The 21,198-nt window shown below is 42.0% G+C and overlaps 1 protein-coding gene across 5 annotated transcripts in view; it reads right to left on the bottom strand.

Moving 5' to 3' along the window:
• Positions 1-21,198, bottom strand: part of BICRAL (BICRA like chromatin remodeling complex associated protein) — an 82,504-nt gene that overhangs the window by 19,145 nt on the left and 42,161 nt on the right. For all 5 annotated transcript variants that reach the window (XM_054254003.2, XM_054254000.2, XM_054254002.2 and 2 more), the window contains 3 exons: positions 20,623-20,671; positions 20,461-20,529; positions 14,761-16,440 (listed from right to left, as the gene is read on the bottom strand). In XM_054254003.2, coding sequence (XP_054109978.1) covers positions 14,761-16,440; positions 20,461-20,529; positions 20,623-20,671 — 1,798 coding nt within the window. The remainder of the gene's footprint in view (positions 1-14,760; positions 16,441-20,460; positions 20,530-20,622; positions 20,672-21,198) is intronic.

Raw genomic sequence — 21,198 nt, 5'->3', positions numbered from 1 at the left:
TCAAGACCAGCCTGACCAACACGGTGAAACCCGGTCTCTACTAAAAATATAAAAATTAGCCAGGCATGGTGGCATGTGCCTGTAGTCCTAGCTATTTGGGAGGCTGAGGCAGGAGAATCGGTGGAATTCGGGAGGCAGAGGTTGCCATAAGCCAAGATCATGTCACTGCACTCCAGCCTGAGTGACAAAGTGAGACTCTGTCACAAAAAAAGAAAAAGAAAAGGCAAAAAACACAGTTTGAAGAGCCTGAACAAGCATCAGAACTAGAGTCATATATGGCAGGAATGTTGCAATGACCAGAACAGGAATTCTTAAAAACTATGATTAATATGCTAAGGGCTTTAATGTAAAAAGTAGACAACATGCGGGAACAAATGAATAAAGTAGGCAGAGAGATAGAAATTCTAAGAAAATACAAAAGAATTGCTAGAGACCACATTTTTTTGGTAAGGATTGTAGCAGAAACACTGTAACAGAAATGAAGAATGCCTTTATGGGCTAATTAGTAGGCTGGAGATGGCTGAAGAAAGAATCTCTAAATCTTGAGGCTATGTCAACAGAAACTTCTAAAACTGAAAAGAAAAAATAAAAGACTGAGAAAAACAAAACAGAAAGCTCAAGAACCATGGGACAACTACAAAATGCATAATGTATGAATAATGTGAAAATCAGAGGGAGAGGAAAAGAGAGAAGGGAACGGAAGCAATATTTGAAGGAATAGGGACTGAGAAGTTTTCTAAATTAATGTCAGACAGTATACCACAGATCCAGGAAGCTCAGGGAACACCAAGCAGGACAAATACCAAAACAAACAAAACCCCACAAACAAAACAAAAAAACCCACAAAAACCCCTAAAACCAGGCATATCATATTCAAACTTCAGAAATTAAAGAGAAAAAAAAATCTTGAAAGAAGCCAGGGGATAAAACATCTTACCTATAGAGGGGCAACGAGAAGTATGACATCGTACTTCTCAGAAACTATGTAAGCAAGAAGAAAGTGAAGTGAAATATTTAAAGTATTGAGAGAAAAAAAGCCACCAACCTAGGATTCTATAACCTGTGAAACTATCCAATAGTGAAGGAGAAATAAAAATTTTCTCAAACAAAAATTGAGGGAATTTGTTGTCAATAGACCTGCCTTACAAGAAATGTTTAAAGAAGTTCTTTGCAGAGAGAGAAATGTTCTAAGTCGGAAACTCTGATCTACATAAAGAAAGGAAGTACATCAAAGAATGAGTAAGTGAAGGTAGAATAAAAGCTTAATTTTCTTATTTATTTATTTGACGAGGGCTCACTCTGTTGCCCAGGTTTGAGTGCAGTGGTGAGGATCAGAGCTCACTGCAGGCTTGACCTTCTGGGCTCCCACTTTAGCCTCTCAAGTAGCTAGGGCTACAGGTGTTCACCACCATGCCCAGCTAATTCTTATTTTTTAATTTTTTGTAGAGTCAGGGTTTCATTATGTTGCCCAGGCTAGTCTTGAACTTTTGGCCTCAAGCACTCCTTCTGCCTCAGCCTCCCAAAGTGCTGGGATTATAGGCATGAACCACTACATCCAGCCTCTTTCTTATTCTTAATCAATCTAAGAGATAACCGCTGGTTCAAAATAATAATAGCAACAATATATTTGATTATATATGCTTATGTGTAAGTTGAATGAATGACAGTAGTAATACAAAGGACAGGAGGGAAGAATAATATTCTGTATTTATAAGATGTCTGTACTACCTATAACACAGTATAGTGTTATTTGAAAGTGGACTTGCAGGCTGGGCACAGTGGCTCACGCCTGTAATCCAAGCATTTTGGGATTACAAAAAAACGAAACAAAATGAAACAAACAAAACCAAACCAAAAACCAAAAGCCGAAGGATACCAAACAGTCTTTATCCTCTGAAACTTTACCATCCAGGAAACACACAGGCTCACAGAAACATGACTGATCAATGTGTAATAATTACCGTGCCCAGCCTCAAATGGAATCCAATCCTACACCTGTCCAGCAATCTTTTCTTTCCCTTAGTCAGCTCTTTTAAATGCTATTTCATTATAAGCAAACCTATAAGCCAGATGAGAATTTTCTACCACCAAAGCTACAGTCTTACTCTTTCCTACCTTCTCTTGTTACAAGAGAAGAGGTGTCCCTCCTCTGGCTACAAAGAATCCTACCAATGCTCTAGAATGAATGTCTTTCTCCTTCTCATCAGCTGTGAAAAAAGCTCATCTTTCCTATCTTACAAAAATAATTCCCTTAATCCCACACATCCCCATAGCTATTGCTCTTCAGTTGCCTTTATTTGCCTGACAGCTGCCTATGCTGGTGAGCATACCTCCTGCTCTCTTCTCAGGCTGTTGCAATCTGGTTTCTGCACCTACATCTCCACAGAACAAGTCATTCCAACCAGCAGCCTCCCAGCTGTTAAATCTATTAGAACGCCCACTCCTGACCGTCCTTCTCAGTGGTGCATCACTCTGTGGATCTTCTTTTCTGCCTGCAACATCCTCTTTTCTTAGCCTAAATGTAGAGGTACTGTGGGGCTTTCTTCTCTATATGCTCTCCTCGGTCCATTTCCTTCACTCCCACTGCTTCAATCGAAATTTATATGCTGATCAATCCCATTTCAGCGCATATTTCAGTGTCAAGCTTCAGCATATATAGCCACGTATCGGATAATCTGGTTCTCCTACAGGTACCTCACACTTAACAAACACCCTAAACTAAACTCGGTAACTTCCCTTCAAATCAAAATCTCTCCCCATTTCTCTAACTCAGTGAACCTGTGTGTCACTGTCAGAAACCTGTAAGTCACCCTTATTCTTCCACTGTGGCCAGTCAGTAACAGGTTCGATCTAATCTAGTTGTCTCAAATCCATTCATGTCTCACCATCTTTGCTGCCTCTGGGCTAGTGTAGGTCTACTTCATGCTTAGATGACAACACTGGCTATTAACATGGCACCCAAGACCCGCTCACCTTTGGTCCCGGGTTTGGTCCCGGCTCACCTTTCCCACCTAACACCCTCCTCGCCTCACCTGAACGTGTTTTCCTTTCCCCACAGCACCATGGCCTCTTTTTTCTCCAGGCTCTCACTTGCTGTTTCTATTTCATGGAACAGTCTTACCGATCCCCTCTGCCTGAGTAACTCTCAGAGAACACCATCTTAAGGAAATCTTCCCTGACCATCCCAACTGGGTTAGAGGCTCCTTTTCAGAGCCTGCACTCTGGACTACTCCTAGCAGCACACTTAAAATACTATGTTGTGACTGCTGGCTTATCTGTCTGTCCGGGATACAGTGTTATATGTCTGGGACTGGCATGAGGTAGGTAATACTGTTGGATGAGCGAGTCAATGAAGAAAACCTTTAACAAAGTAAGTGCTTATGAAACTAAGCAGGCTGCACAAATAAAAAGTTTAACAGGCAGAATGAGATCAGAGAAGGGACTAAAAGCTATATTTTTTGGGGGGGGGGCTTTGGGTGGGGCTCTGAAGGAGGGGAAGAATTTAAAGAGGAAAGGAAAGCATGTTCAAGGCATACCCATCAGTAAAGGCCTGAACACACAATGAGTCTGGCCTATTCCCAGGAACAACAGGGGACCAGCCTGGTGGAAGTGGAGGTTTCTGACTAGAGAATCTTGACTGCTAGGTTGGAGATGTGTGCTTTCTCCTGTAGGGATGAGAAGCTCCCTGATGATTTGGTTCAAATGTTTTAGGAGGATTAATGTGTGGAAATCTGCTTTCTTTAGGAAGAGGCCTACAGCAGATTAATCACCTAGACAATTGTTGCAGCTGTCTAATGAGGAGGCGTTAGGGTTGCAGTGAGCTTTAGAAATCAGGTAGCACAGTGCTTCTCTATCCTGTCTGCACTTTAAAATCACTTGGGGAGCTTTTGAAAAATGCTGATGCCTAAAGCCGTTTCTCCAGACTGTTTAAGTCAGAATTTATGTGGTAAGGCTCAGGCATCCATAGTTTTAAAAAGCTCCCCAGGTAATTCTATTGCACAGCTAGAGTTCCTCATTTTAAAGACAAAACGAGGGCTCAGAGAATTTAAGATACTTAGCTCAGAAATCACTCACTGGCAGAGTGGGACCTATGACTGAGCTGGGGACTGCTGAGATACCTCTCGTTTTTCCATTATATTCCAGTCTCTCTTAAAATTCCACCTTAGGAAAAGTAGAAAAGGAGAAAAATGGGAAGCAGTGTGGTATGGGTAACTAGTAGGTAAAGCTCGCCTTTATGAGTAATTTGTCTGAGTTGAACCCCATCTTCTCTGCTGTGATCTGGGAACAATAGTGCTACGCGTAGCTCCAAGGTAATTAGAAATAGTGTGTGGAGCCCCAGCACCGTCCTTGTTGTTAACAATATGATTAGTATTTTCATTGTTATTGGAAAGAATGGATAGAGGTATTTTCAAATTATTTACTGGATTTGGTAATTCATTAAAGGCATAGAAGGAGAGGAAGAAAACAAGAACATCTAGACTTTTAAGTCCGGACATCTGAAAATACAATGGTTCCATATAACGTGGGCAGGCTGAGCTACAAGGGGGAGAGGGAAGTAGGGAGGGGCAGAGTGGAACTGGAAACTTCAGTAAAAATTCAGAGTGATCGGTCAGGCGTGGTGGCTCATGCCTGTAATCCCAGCACTTTGGGAAGCTAAGGTGGGTGGATCACAGAGTGAGACTTGATCTCAAAAAAAAATTTTTTTTCAAAAAAAAATCAGAGTGATGATTCAGGCACTCTCACATCCAAAGCATGGTAGTTACTACAGGTCATATGAGCTCAGCTGTTCTCAATAACTTTTTTTTTTATAGATGGAGTCTCGCTCTGATGCTTAGGCTGGAGTTCAGTGGCATGATCTTGGCCCACCGCAACTTCCGCCTCCTGGGTTCAAGCGATTCTTGTGCCTCAGCCTCCCGAGTAGCTGGAATTACAGGTTTGCCCCACCACACCTGGCTAATTTTTGTATTTTAGTAGAGACAGGGTTTCACCACGTTGGCCAGGCTGGTTTTAAACTGCTGACCTCAAGTGATCCATCTGCCTCAGCCTCCCAAAATGCTGGGATTACAGGTGTGAGCCACTGCGCCCCACTTGCTCTCAATAAATTTTGAATCTACGAAATCCTTTAATGATCCAAAGAGATCTGGGGCCAGGTATGGTCTCTACTAAAAATACAAAAATTAGCCAGGTGTGGTGGCAGGCACCTGTAATCCCAGCTACTAGTGGGGGCTGAGGCAGGAGAATTGCTTGAACCAGGAGTTGGAGGCTGTAAGCTGAGATCGCACCACTGCACTCCAGCCTGGGCAACAAGGCAAAACTCCATCTCCAAAAACAAAAACAGAACAAAAAAAAAGAGATCTGTCTGAGTGTTGTGGCTCATGCCTGTAATCCCACCTATTTTGAAAGGCTGAGATAGGAGGATCACTTGAGCTCAGGAGTTCAGCTTGGGCAACATAGCGAGATCCCATCTCTAATAAATAAATAATGGAGAGATTTGAATCTAAACTAATTTGTTTACCTTTGTTTGTTAGATTATTTTAAATTGTCTCTTTAATAACTGACTTTTGAATTTTAACCCATTTACAAGAAAGTATAAATCCTATAAATTACTCTCTGCATTAAGAGTCTTAGATTATTTTAAATTGTGTCTTTAATAACTGACTTTTGAATTTTAACCCATTTACAAGAAAGTATAAATCCTATAAATTACTCTCTGCACTAAGAGACTTAGTTCACAGATTCCTTCGAGAATGGCTGGTTCCAGGTTTCAGGCAAGGTAACCTAAGGCAGTCTACAGTGTCTTGTGCCACAAAGCAAGGAAGTGTTCAGAGGAAGTAAAGACATGTCCAAAGTATAGGATCCAGCACAAACTGCTTCCATTGATCAAATTTGGGACAATTTAAGCATCAAAAAGAATGAGGAAAGCAATAAATTACAATATATTAACTATGGAAAGAATACATTAAATACAGAAAGAAAACATGATCTCTTAGAGATATGTGCTAAAATATGACAGATGAACTGATATGACGGGTGAGCTTCAAAATAATACCAGGCAGGGGCAGAGGGGTGGGGTGTGGATGAAACAAAAGTAGCCACGAGTGGTAAGTACTGAAGCTGAGTGAGTATGGGGGCTCGTGACAGTGCTTTGTCTACTTTTGTTCATGTTTAAAATTTCTCATAATAAAAAGTTCTAAAAAACACACAAAAAATCCTGGGCTGGGGCTGGTAGATCACATCTGTAATCCCAGCATTTTGGGAGGCTGAGGCGGGAAGATCGCTTGAGCCCAGGAGTTTGAGCCACCCTGGGTAACATAGCAAGACCTCTACTGTATTAAAAAATAATAATAATAATAAATCATAACAACAATAATGAAACCTATGAGTTCAGTGTTATTAAAAAAAAAAATGGGAAAGAGAGGAAGAAAAAGCTTTTTTCTTCCTCTCAAAGTATATGAGTCTCACTCTGTTGCCCAGGCTGGAGTGTAGTGGCACAATCTCAGCTCACTGCAACCTCTGCCTCCCAGGTTCATGTAATTCTCCTGCCTCAGCCTCCCGAGTAGTGGGGACTACAGGCATGCGCCACCACATCTGGTTAATTTTTGTAATTTTAGTAGAGATGGGATTTCGCCATATTGACCAGGCAGGTCTCGAACTTCTGACTTCAAGTTATCCATTATTTATTTTTCTGAGATGGAGTCTTACTCTGTCACCCAGGCTGGAGTGTAGTGGCACAACCTCAGCTCACTGCAACCTCTGCCTCCCAAGTTAAAGTGATTCTCTTACCTCAGCATCCCGAGTAGCTGGGATTACAGGCATGCACCACTATGCCCGGCTAATTTTTGTATTTTTAGTAGCGATGGGGTTTCACCATGTTGGCCAAGCTGGTCTCGAACTCCTGACCTCAAATGATCTGCCTGCCTTGGCCTCCGAAAATGCATAGATTACAGGTGTGAGCCACTGGGCCCACCAAAAATCCTCTTTTTTCTGGAAAAATCCCAGACAATAAATATAGATTGGATACTACAATTATAAAATCATTTTGTGACTACCAATATAATATCCAGGTGAGGGGCATCAAAGGGTGAGAGGCCAAGAAACAGAATAGTCACGTGGCTTCAAAGCACTATCCCAGAGATCGTATCTTCTTTACGAAGGGAACAAGACACCTTTGAGAATTGTGTGGAGAAATCTGGGAGAGGCCACTTAACCGAGTGCCCACATTCAGCATCACCACGAATGGGACAAATCAACATGTGTCTTGCCCAAACTTTAGTTTGATGAAGTCGACTCATGAGGAAACACGATTCCAGTCAGACAAGTCCTGTCAGACAAGGACACTCTTGAAGACAACTGATCAGGGTTGTTACAGACTAAAGAGATGTGACAACCAAATGAAATAAGTGCTGTCTGGATTCTAACGTGAAAAACTTGTTTTTGGTTTTACTGGGCCAACTGGAAGAAGTTTGCTGTAATTGTATTAAAAGGTCCTTGTTCCCAGGAGACATCTGCTGAAGTATTTAGGGGTAAAACGTTGTGATGTTCACAGAATACTTTCAAATGGTTAAGAGAAAAAAAGTATATGAGTAAAGTATCAATGTGTGTGTGCATACACATAGATACACATAGACTACAGACACTGAGCGCCAATAAAGCAAATACTGCAAAACACAAATGACTGGTGATACCACCTCAATGTATTCACTGTACTCTTCCAACTTGTTCATGGGTTTTAAAGTTTTCCCAGGACAAAAGTGAGGTAGGAACTTAAGCTCACACCATAAGAAGCTGGTTTCACTGGTTGCCTGACAGCAAGTGGGTGACTGGGGACCGAGACTAGGAGAGAAACTCTTCACTGTAATATACATCTTTCTGTATCATTTGATTTTTTTTTTTTTTTTGAGATGGAGTCTCACTCCCTCACCTCGGCTGGACTGCAATGGCCTGATCTTGGCTCACTGCAACCTCTACCTCTTGGGTTTAAGCAATTCTACTGTCTCAGCCTCCCGAATAGCTGGGACTACAGGCACCTGCCTCACACCCAGCTGATTTTTGTATTTTTAGTAGAGATGGGGTTTCACCATGCTGGCCAGGCTGGTCTAGAACTCCCAACCTCAGGTGATCCACCCACCTCGGCCTCCCAAAGTGCTGGGATTACAGGCATGAGCCACAGTGCCCAGCCCCATTTGATTTTTTTAAACCAAGTTAATGTATTATCTATATTAAAAACAATATTATATTTAGATTTAAAAACGTAATCTCTAACATTAACCCTTTATAATGTCAAAACCTTCTGAATTACATTTCCATAAATATACAAACACCAAAGGCCTTTGATCATGATATTTTTGTTCATTATAACATTCTGTAATTTATATAGAAATACACAGAAAAAAAGAACAAAAATTAAAAAAAAAAAGAAATATTACATAGAAAGGCCAGACATCCCTGTAACCCCAGCACTTTGGGAGTCCAAGGCAGGCAGATCACCTGAGGTCAGGAGTTCGAGATCAGCCTGGCCAACATGGTGAAACCCCATCTCTACTAAAAATATAAAAAAAATTAGTTGGGCGTGGTGGCACACGCCTGTAGTCCCAGCTACTCGGGAGGCTGAGGTAGGAGAATTGCTTGAACCTGGGAGGCGTACGTTGCAGTGAGCTGAGACTGTGCCATTGCACTCTAGCTTGGGTGACAGAGCTAGACTCCATCTCAAAAAAAAAAAAAGAAAAAGAAAAAGAAATACATATTACATAGAAACTATACAGAAAAGAATTGCTGTGTTTCTGGGTGTCCTGGGAATTTAAATGGTAGCTGACCTAAATACTACTCTTTCAACTCATTCTGCATCCAAGGCTATGTCCCTTAATTTTAATAAACCTGGGTTTCACTTGTTCCTGAAAACTTATAGCAGAAACACACTTGAAATAACGCAACTGACCTAGTTTCCAATGATTTTTGGCATAAAAAGTCAGCTGCTTTGAAGCTGCTAGTGTAGGCTTTTTTTTTCTTTTTTGAGACAGTCTCACACTATTGCCAGGCTGGAGTGCAGTGGCACGATCCTGGCTCACTGCAACTTCCGTTTTCCAGTTTCAAGCAATTCTCCTACCTCAGCCTCCCAAGTAGCTGGGACTACAGGCACCCACCACCACATGTGGCTAATTTTTTTTTTCTATTTTTAGTAGAAACAGAGTTTCATCATATTGGCCAGGATGGTCTCAATCTCTTGACCTCATGATCCACCCACCTCGGCCTCCCAAATTGCAGGGATTACAGGCGTGAGCCACCGTACCCGGCCTTAGTGTAGGCTTATTTTTACCTTTGAGTAACTGAAACTTTTGGGAGTCAGAGAGAAAGCGGTGTTCCCCCACCCCACTTTGAAGCATTATTTATTATACAGCAAAGGAAATGACCAAGCTATGGATGTTTAATTAATTATAATAAAAATAAAGCAGATCAATAGAAACATTATATAAAATAATCCTTTTCTATAAAGAAGTGAAAACGTCTGTGGTGTGCTGCATGTAAGTATGTACATGCACTATGTGTTCCTGTCTATGCAGAGGGTAGCTCTGGGGGAATAGAAAGAACCTACAGTGAGGCTTCTGGAAGGAAACTGGAGGTTGGGGAAAGGCTTGCTTTTCACTCTAAACTACTCTGGAACTGTTTTACATTCTTACTAATTAATTGCATGCTTTTTGTTTGTTTATGTTTGTTTGTTTTCTGAGACAGGGTCTTGCTCTGTCACCCAGGAAGTAGTGCAGTGGTGCGATCACCCTGACTGCAGTTTTGACCTTCCTGGAATCAGATGATCCACCTCAGCCTCCCAAGTAGCCGGGACTACAGGCGCACACTACCATGCCCAGTTAATTTTTGTATTTTTTGTAGAGACAGGGATTCGTCATGCTACCCAGGCTGGTCTGGAGCTCCTGCGCTCAAGCAATCTGCCCTGCTTGCTTGCTGCGAAGTGCTGCGATTGCAGGCATGAGCTACTGCAACCAGCCCCAAGTAACTTATGAACACAGTATGTTGACTGTAAACCCTTAGGCTAAAGACAGAACTGTAAACCAATACTAAAGTCTAGTAGGTTTGTTTTAACAATGGTGAAAAACATGGATTAGCAATTCTAAGACTATTTTCTGTATGTTCTAAGATTGAACAAATAAGTAAACATATTGTGGAGCTGGCTTTCTCACTGTTAGAAAAGGGAGGTACAGGCTGGGTGCAGTGAATCCCAGCACTTTGGGAGGCTAAGTCGGGTGGATCACCAGACGTCAGGAGTTCGAGACCAGCCTTGCCAACACGGTAAAACCCTACTAAAAATATAAAAATTAACCAGGTATGGTGGCGCATGCCTGTAATCCCAGCTACTTGGGAGGCTGAGGCAGGACGATCACTTGAACTTGGGAGGCGGAGGTTGCAGTGAGCCAAGATCACTCCATTACACTCCATTCCAGGTGACAGAGCGAGACTCTGACTCAAAAAAAAAAAAAAGGCATTACAAATATGGAAAAGAGAGAGGCTTGGATGAATTATGTAGTCATGAATTAGAATTGGCATTATCAATATGAACTCATTGCTTTTAATATAGATTCATAGAAATGTAAATAGCTATAGGTGTTGGGTGTATAAATATACATATTTCCCAGCTGAGGTGACCTTAGTAGCAATGAACACACATAATGCTCAGATCTTGGTTTCTAAATATTGTTCTCCACCAGAAGGAGCAAGTCTTCTTAAAAAATTGTTGATGCTAGGGCAGGAGCAGGAAAATTAAAAGATAAACAGAGAATATTTGTTTTGCCAGAAATTGAAGGAAGTGCTCAAAGCATGATGGAAAAATGTCAGAAGGGGATGAGCAGCCAATTTGGAGGGGCACCCACTTGCCAAATGTGGGTAGATTTGAGCATTAAAATAAATTATTTTAACAGTTTATAACCACTGACTACAATAATAATCTAGGAATTCATACATTAACAAACAAAAAATAAAGGGAAGAAAAGGAAAAGCTCTTCCTTAGAGTAGAATGCCAACAGTAAGTACAGAACAAATGAAGGAAGATATTAGAAAGTATCTATTTGGAGGCCATTCATAGCAATAGCTCTGTAATAATTGATTCAATCAGGAATCAACAATGGAAACTTAAATGATCATGTGCAAGTTTGATGAGAAACTGGATATCTCCAGAGTTTCAAATTATCTTCTGGAAGATTCTAATTAATGACAAAAGGAAAAACAATGGAGAAACCTGAAAGACACCATCTTAAGCAAGTTTTCAAGGTGAAATCACCAGTATTGGGACAAACCCACATTATCATGAGCACTGTGGACACCTCACTTCTGTGGCAATCCTGTTAAAGATGTACGGAATCTAATCATGAGGAAACATCAGAGAAACCCAAATTGATAGACATCATACAAAATAACTGGTTTGCATTCTTCAAAAATATTAATATCATGAAAGACCAAGAACAACTGAGGAACTGTTGCAGATTTAAAAATCTGACAGTGGAATGAGATGGTGATCCTGGGTAGACCCTGAACCATAAAAACCAAAGCAAATTGGGAGGCCGAGGTGGGCAGATCACCTGAGGTCAGAAGTTCGAGACCAGCCTGGCCAACATGGAGAAACTCTGTTTGCACTAAAAATATAAAAATTATCTGGGTGTGGTGGCGCGCACTTGTAATCCCATCTATTAGGGAGGCTGAGGCAGGAGAATTGCTTGAACGCAAGAGGTGGAGGTTGCAGTGAGCCAAAATTGTGCCACTGCACTCTAGCCTGGGTGACACAGTGAGACTCTTGTCTCAAAAACAAAAAACAACAAAAACAAAACAAAGCTGCCTGCAGGGGCACAAGCCTGTAGTTTCAGCTACTCAGGAGGCTGAGCGGGAGGATTGCTTGAGCTCAAGAGTCTAGCCTGGGTAACACAGTGAGATCCCATCTCTAAAGAAAAAAAACCAAAACCTCAAAACCAAGACCAAATAATTTGTTTTCTCTTTTGCTCTCAGGGACATTACTGGGAGAACTGACTAAATTTTAGTAAGATAGGCAGATTAGCTATAATATTGTAATAATGCTGATTTCTTGATTTTGGTAACTGTACTGTGGTTATGTAGGAGGATGCCCATTTTTAGGAAATACACACTGAGGTAATTAGGAGTCAAGAGGCATCAGCATCAGGTTTGTAATTTACTCTGTGAAGGATGTATGTGTGTGCATGTGTTTGCATGTGAGAGAGAGAGACGGACAGAGAGAGAGAGAAAGAGAGAGAGGGAGAGAAAAGATTTGGGGAATCTTGGTGAGGAGATATGAGAATTCTTTGTACTAATCTTGCAACTTTAACTTTTCTATAAATCTTATATTATTTCAAACACATACACACACACACACACCTTTGATATATTTGATACCAAAACAAATACACTGGACATCCTTAATCATAAGCAATCTTCATTTCCTTAGGATTCTTAGTGAAATTACTAAGTCAAAGGTATACGGCTTTTTTTAAAAAAAATATATATATATAAATACATTCATATATATATATATATATATAATGTGCGTGTGTTTTTCATTGTTGAGATGGAGTCTCATTCAGTCTGTTGCCCAGGCGGGAGTGTAGTGGCATGATTTTGGCTCACTGCAGCCTCTGCCTCCCAGGTCCAAGTGATTCTCCTGCCTCAGCCTCCTAAGTTGCTGGGACTACAGGTGTGCACCACCACATCCAGCTAATTTTTGTATTTTTAGTAGAGACAGGATTTCACCATGTTGGCCAAGCTGGTCTTGAACTCCTGACCTCAGGGGATCTGCCCACCTTAGCCTCCCAAAGTGCTAGGATTACAGGCATGAATCACAGCTCCTGGTGGATATATATATTTAAAAGATTGATATAGGCTGGGCACAGTGGCGAACACCTGTAATCCCCAACACTTTGGGAGGTTGAGGAGGGCAGACTGCTGGAGCCCAGGAGTTTGAGACCAGTCTGGGCACAAGGTGAAACCCTGCCTATCAAAAAAATACAAAAATTAGTTGAGCATGGTGGCTCGCACCTGTGTTCCCAGCTACTTAGGAAGCTGAGGCAGGAGGATCGCTTGAGACTGGGAGGTGGAGGCTGCAGTGAGCCGAGATTTTGCCACTGCATGCTAGCCTAGGCAACAGAGTGAGACTATCTCAAAAAAAAAAAAAAAAAAGATTTTGAAATATGTTGATATATACAAACAGAAGTTTCTGAATCTTTCTGAATTTGGAGGAGGAGAAAGGCAGTGGAAATGCAAGGCTGAGGAGGGGTAGAAAGCAGGGTATGGCATAGGTCCTCCCAGATGAGAAGAGAAGGAGCTGGAACTATAGAGCACACTCAGAATGAATGGGAACGAAAAGATGGAGTTGTTGAAGGATCAGCAGATGGCAGTGAAGGACTAAAGCTCATGACCACTTGAGATTCTTTTCAGAAACATATGTGGTTTACTAGTTGCTCACAGTAATTAACCTGCATAACAGCATAATAAGAGCAGGCATAAGTATTTGGTCAAATGAGAGTGCCTTGATCTCTCTCTCCATGTGCTTCCCTGTGCTGCAGGCCAGTTACCCACTAATAAGTCACACTGAGTCCCTAAGCCCTTCCTGTTGGCCACCAAGAAGCAGCTACCACATCTTCACCAAATCCACAGTCACATGTCCTAGTAGCCTGCTATACAATGTAAATAAAAAATCTAAAATAAGCTTTCATTTTAAATGCCCATAATGAATTTAATTAAGTATAAATACAGGTTCCTATTGAGTATTTGCTATTTGCCAGGGACTATGTCTGAGGACTTTGTATAGATGATCTCATTTCACCCTCCTGAAAACTCCATGGGATGGCAGTATCATTATCTCCATTTCACTAATAAAAATTAAGTTTAGAGTGGTAAGTTAACTTTTCCCATGTCATAAAGCTTAGATTCAAACTCAAGAGTCTAACTCCAGAGTCCCCACTCTACAATGCTACACTGGATAAAAAATTTAATTAAGAAGAAGAAAGGTTGGGTGCGGTGACCTGTAATCCCAGCCTTTTGGGAAGCCAAGTCTGGGGGATTTCTTGAGCCCAGGAGTTCAAGACCAGCCTGGGCAACATGGTGAAACCCTAAATCTACAAAAAATACAAAAAAACTAGCTAGGTATGCTGGTACATGCCTTTAGTCCCAGTTACCTGGGAGGCTGAGGTGGGAAGATTATCTGAGCCCAGGAGATTGAGGCTGCAGTGAGCCATGATTGCGCCACTGCCCTCCAGCTTAGGCGACAGAGTGAGACCCTGTACCCCCGTTCCCTTGGCAGAAAAGAAAAACAAGAAAAAAGATAACCAGTCATAATTGTGAAAATATGTTTTTTTGAGACAGGGTCTCACTCTATCACCCAGGCTGGAGTGCAGTAGTATAATCATGGCTTATGGCAGCCTCAACCTCCCAGGCTCAAGCTATTCTCCTGCCTCAGCCTCCAGAGTAGCTGGGACAACAGGTGTGGACGATCACACCCAGCTAATTTTTAAATTTTTGGTAGAGACAGGGTCTCACTATTGCTCAGGCTGAACCTCAAACTCCTGGGTTCAAGTGATCCTCCAGCTTCGGCCTCCTAGAGTGTCGGGATTATAGGAATGAGCCACTGTGCCCAGCCTAAAATTTTTTGGTTAAGAAATTGGGAGTTTAGGATGAAAATTATATTCTAGTAAATATACATCCCATTTTTCCATTCTGTAATCAGCCAAACATTGATTTGGGAAAGGGCATTACCTGGCAGAAGAATTGTTGCTGGGTTCCTGCTCCAGGTGTGTTACTGAAGGTGCTGGTAGACTTGGAAGAAGAAACTGGAAGACGATGAGACACACTGACTGGTACTGGAGTCCTGTTTGGCTGGGTCAGCTGATCTCCTGTAAAGTTTGATCCTGATGAACCAGACTGAACTGCAGACCCAAGACTAGGATGGGCAGTGCTGGCTGAGCTGACAGCAGGGAACCGACTAGGTCCTGACATACTTGTCACTGAGGGCATGGTGGTGAAGCCAGGTCTTCCTTGGGAAACACTGCTCTGCCCGGGTGACAGGTGTAATACGGTTGGGGACGCCTGCTGCAAGGGCATCTGTCCACCCACAAGCTGAGGAGAGGCATGATTGGCTATCACTGGACTTCCAGAGGCGGCAAAGGTCTGCCCAGACACTAACTGGACGGCAGTATTCTGGTTGTTAAGCATCTGTCCAGAATATGGTTGGTTGGTCCTGAGCATGTTGGAAGAGTTTCTGTTCAACATGACATGCTCTGAGGCCACTTGGCCAGAAATGAGCTGAGACGGTTGAGTCTGAAGAAGTTGCCCATTTATAGTCTGGACGTGGTGTACCGAGTTGGAACTGACAGAAAGGCTTGTAGGTATGAGGAACTGACTTTGGGGTGCGTGAGGCTGGCCCATGGGGGAATGAATAACAATACTGCCCCCAGCGCTGCTCACAGCCTGTGAGGTGACTGGCTTTCTTGTGTTCTGTTGGTTTACAATGTTCACAGACATGTGTGGCCCAACTACTGAGCCCTGGGGTGAGCTTGCAGAAGCAAAAGAGATCCCTTGTTGGACATGGTGCTGCGGAATTCCCAAATTGTTCACATTGTATGTATTTTGCTGACCCATCTGGATAGGCTTTGGCTGTATATTAATTGGGACTTTATTTGAATTTGGTGCAAGACCCCTTTGTATGATGATGTTATGCACAGGTAAAGATGTTTGAAAATTTGTGCTGTTAAATGGAACTGTAACAGGCTGTGCTACTGGACTGGAACTGGAGTTCCCAAACAAGGAGTTGCCATTAGGTGTCTGTCTATGAACCAGGAGCCCTCCACTCACATTTGATGGGGTTTGCTGCCCGCTGCCCTTTAATATGATTTGAGATCCATCTAGGTTATTAATAGTCATCATGGAAGGATGATTACCAAATGACCCAATTAATTGTATTTGACCAGAACCACTAATCTGACTGCTGTTAGACAAATGCTGGCTGGGAACACTGATCCCCACATGTTGCATAAAACCATGTTGTACACCCACTGTATTGCTTGCAAACGATGCTCCAACAGGCACATGCGTCACCCCTATAGGCTGCAGCGTCTGACCTGAGTAATTAGAAACATTAGAAGCCTGAGTAAAGGATGCTGATGAAGAAGGATGAAGCTGAGCTTGTGCAAACTGTTGGCTTGAACCTATACTGGCATCCAAATATGCCTCTTCTGCCAACGTCTGTTCAGTGATATTGGCCTCTTGCAAGGATTTCTGAAGAATGTCGAAAGGTTGGTCCTCAGTGAGATCAGGAAGAGGAGAAGACTCAAGTTCATCTTCAAGAAACTGAAGGCTACTTGAAAGTGGCAGTCCATCACTGGGCCCTTCTCCAAGCTGGTTGCTTACACCTTTGAGGGCTGACTTAGGATCAGCATTCTAAAAAAATCAACAGGATGTTACATGGCATCTGTAACCTTTGAAAAGGATGCATACAAGTTAAACTTACTTTTGAGTATGAACAAAGCATAACAGTCTGCTTTTCAGGCACATCTCTCTAAACTGCTCACCTTATTCGGAGATTTTATTTCCATAGTAATAATGCTTAATATTATAAATATTGGCATCCATCAGTCAATTATTTTATAGAGAACAGACAGATAATATGAACACACTTAGGACTACTTGGAGCTTAGCTTCATTTTTTGAGATGCTGCCACAGACTTTATTTATTTATTTATTTACTTATTTGTTTATTTTTTGATTGGCGGGGGGGGGTCGCGCTCTTTTGCCCAGGGTGGAGTGCAGGATCCCAATAATAACTCATTGCTGCTGTGAACTCCTGGGCTCATGAGATCCTCCCACTTCAGCCTCCTGAGTAGCTGGGACCACTGGTGTGTGCCACTACACCCAGCTAAATTTTTTCATTTTTGTTTTTTAGAGACAGGGTTTCACCATCTTGCCCAGGCTGGTCTTGAACTCCTGTGCTCAAGTAATCCTCCTCCTTCAGCCTCCCAAAGCACTGGGGTTACAGGCGTGAGGCACCATCACCAGCCTCAGAGCATTCTTGGTATTTCTACTATACCTGACATGATATGAAAAAAGTTGCCAATAAATATATATTGAATGAAGCAATGTAAAAACTTAGAATTCATACTCACATGGGAGTAGGAGAGTTGGTAAATAAAAATCATTCATGTTGAGGGATAGGCTAAATATCTACTTTTTGGGCTTAATGGCATCATATGTAGTGATTATTTGTTCAAAATGAATGTCAGAAATGCTACTGATTCACAAGCCTTACAGGAGATCAGTGTTGTGACAGAGATGTCTTGCATGATATGATCTTACGTACCTTACACACACATGACTGTTAAAAAGAACTGTCCATCCCAAGGACTTTCTGAACACCATTCCATTTTATAGGTGAAGAAAATATAGGTCCTGATGATAATAAGTTAATATTTACTGAGTACCATACCAAGTGATTTCAATGGTCTAGTCAATTCATTTTAAACACCCTGAGGTAATTCCATTATTATTCTGGTTTCATAAATGAGGAAATTGAACCTCACAGAGATTTAGTGATATATCTAAGGTTACACGGCTAATAAGTGGTAGGGTAAGGATTCAATCTTGGGCAGTACAACTCCTAACTACCATCCACAGCAGAACAAAGCAACTGAAAAGAGTAAGGGAACCTCAGGCTCAAACACAGTAATCTCAACACAGTCTTCAGGCAGGACACCCCAACCCCCCAGGTCAGGTTTCTTGTTTAGCTGCTCCTAGAGGTTAAGAACATGGGGGCTATGCATGGTGGCTCACACCTGTAATCCCAGCACTTTAGGAGGCTGAGGTCAGGAACTCAAGACCAGCCTGGCCAACTGGGTGAAACTCCGTCTCTACTTAAAATACAAAAATTAGCCAGGCGTGGTGGCATGTGCCTGTAATCCCAGCTACTAGGGAGACTGAGGCAGGAGAATTGCTTGAACTCAGGAGGTGGAGGTTGCAGTGAGCCAAGATTGCAACACTGCACTTCAGCCTGGGCAACAGAGCGAGACTTTGTCTCAAAAAAAAAAAAGAACATGCATTCCAGAGCTTGGTGGCCTGGGTTAGAATCCTAGCTCTGCAACTCATGGCTGTGTACTATTTGGCCAAGTAACTTAACCTCTCTGTGCTTTAGTTTCTTTATCTCTAAAATATGGATGTTGGCAGGATGCGGTGGCTCATGCCTGTAATCCCAGCACTTTGGGAGGTCAGGAGATCAAGACCATCCAGGCCAACATGGTGAAACCCTGCCTCTACTAAAAAAAATTAGCTGGGCGTGATGGCGTATGCCTGTAGTCCCAGCTACTTGGGAGGCTGAGGCAGGAAAATTGCTTGAACCCAGGAGGTGGAGGTTGTAGTGAGCTGAGATCATGCCACTGCACTACAGCCCAGACGACAGTGTGAGACTCCGTCAAAAAAAAAAAAAGGATGTTAATAGAACCACTTCATGGAATCATTGAGAAGATTAAGTGAGGTTAATATGTGTTTTGGGTTTCTTTTTTTGACATAGGATCTCACTCTGTCACCTAGGCTGGAGTGCAGTGGCATGATCTTGGCTCACTGCAGCCTCCTACTCCTGGACTCATGGGGTCCTCCTGTCTCAGCCTTTTGAGTAGTTGGGACTACAGGCATGCACCACGATGTTCATCTACTTTTTTTTTAATTTTAATTTTTTTTTGTGACAACAAAAAAAATTAAACATAGTGAGAGATAGAGTCTCACTGTGTTGGTTGGTCTTGAACTCCTGAGCTCAAGTAATCCTCCTGCCTTGGCCTCCTAAAATGCTGGGATTACAGGCATGGGCTGCCATGTCTGGCTGAGGTTAATATATGTAAAGCTCTTAATACCAAGCATACACACACACACACACACACACACACACACACACAAAATTACCAAGCACATACTAAATGCTCAAGTGTTACTTATGTTTTTTTTCCTCATTTAAGATGAAACCGATTTCTAAGTAACTATGAATTAAGAAGAATTTCTTTAAAGCTTACTGTGGGCCAGGCACAGTAGCTCACGCCTATAATCCCCACATTTTGGGAGGTCAAGGTGGGCAGATCACGAGGTCAGGAGTGAGACCAGCCTGGCCAGCATGGTGAAACCCCATCTCTATTAAAAATACAAAAAAATTAGCCGGGTATGGTGGCGTGTGCCTATAGTTGCAGCTACTTGGGAGGCTGAGGCAGGAGAATTGTTTGAACTCGGCAGGCGGAGGTTGCAGTGAGTTGAGATCATGCCACTGCACTCCAGGCTGGGTGACAGAGCGAGATTCTGTCTCAAAAAAAACAAACGTTTATTATGTAACAAGTTTCAAAACATTCTAATATGACTTTCTCAGGTTGTAACATTTCTGAGTCATTTTAGAAAGAATGTTGAGGCCAGGTGCAGTGGCTCACACCTGTAATAGGGTGGAGATCACTTGAGGTTAGGAGTTTAAGACCAGCCTGGCCAACATGGATAAATCCCATCTCTACTAAAAATGCAAAAGTTGGCCAGGTGTGGTAGTGGGCACCTGTAATCCCAGCTACAAGGGAGGCTGACGCAGGATAATTACTTGAACCCAGGAGGCAAAGGTGGAGGCTGCAGTGAACCAAGATTGTGCCATTATACTCCAGCCTAGGCAACAGAGCAAGAGTCCGTCTCATAAAAAAGAGAAAAAAAGTTGAAAGCTTAGAAAAATGGCAAGTGGATATACAGCTTGTCTTTTTATTATTCAGAAGACAACCTCATATAGGGTGTGTTTTTATTATTTATTATTTTATTTTTTAAAAATAGAGATAGGGTCTTGTTATGTTGCCCAGGCTGGTCTTGAACTGCTGAGTTCAAACAATTCTCCCACCTGGGCCTCCCAAAGGGCTGAGATTACAGGTGTGAGCTACTGTGCCTGGCCATTATAGCTTGTCTTAATTGGCTAAGTTAAAAGTAGAAAATGTCTACATAATTCAATAGATTTTCTTCCTACATAAATTACAACAGGCTGGGTGCAGTGGCTCACACCTGTAATTCCAACATTTTGGGAGGTAAAGGTAGGCGGATTGCTTAAGCCTAAGAGTTCCAGACCAGCCTAGCTAACATGGTGAAAAGCTATCTCTATTAAAAATACAAAAATTAGCCTGTGTGGTGGCACACGCCTATAGTCCCAGACATTCGGGAGGTGGGAGGATCATTTAAGCCTGGGAGGTCGAGGCTGTAGTGAGCTGTGATTGCACCACTGTACTCCAGCTTGGGTGACAGAGTGAGACTCCGTCTCAAAATAAAATAAAATAAAATACAACACAACACAACACAACACAACAGATAAGGTAAGGATTCTTCTGATATAAAGGCAGTTAAAGGCTCAATTCACAAGGCATCAATGAGACAGAAACCATTTAATCATTGCTTTTAGTTTCTAATACTCACACTAGAGTTGGCAAAAATTGAATTTGAATTGGCTGCAGAATATCCTGCATTAGTCAAGTCATCATTGCTCTGTAAATATACAAATTCAATAGGCAGTTACTACTTTAACTGTAAAGAAAAAACAAAATATATGTCTGTGGTGTTGTTTTACACATTACTTACAGATTTATTACTAGGTCCATGTAGAAAATAGTTCAATGCTTGTGGGTCTCTAGAAAAGAGAGAGAGAAAAAAGAGATGAATCAACAAACAAATATACTATCTATATTTAGAATGAATTTTTATCAGAGTAAAAAGAAAATGATATGTTACCTGAGTAAAATCCTCTCCCTATTTTAAAACAATTAGTAGTTTTAAAAAATTTTTATCTTGTTTTTGTTTTGATATTGTGCCATTGCCTATTATTATTCGTTTCTGCCTCCTGGGATTTATAAGAGAATAAATTTAATAAAGAATTACTTGCTGGGCACAGTGGCTCATGCCTGTAATCCCAGCACTTTGAGAAGCTGAGACAGGAGGATCACTTGAGTCCAGGAGTTGAAGACCAGCCTGGACAACATGTCAAAACCCTGTATCTACAAAAAATAAAAATAAAAAGTTAGCCAGGCATGGTAGTGCGAGCCTGTAGTCCCAGCTACTTGGGAGGCTAAGGTGGGAGGATTGTGTGGGCCTGGGAGATGGAGGCTACAGTGAGCCGAGACTGTACCGCTACACTACAGCCTGGGTGACAGAGTAAGA

The sequence above is a fragment of the Callithrix jacchus genome, chromosome 4 (genome assembly GCF_049354715.1).
Source record: "Callithrix jacchus isolate 240 chromosome 4, calJac240_pri, whole genome shotgun sequence".
In the NCBI taxonomy this organism is placed as follows: Eukaryota; Metazoa; Chordata; class Mammalia; order Primates; family Cebidae; genus Callithrix; species Callithrix jacchus.
This window is presented reverse-complemented; position numbering and strand designations above follow the sequence as displayed.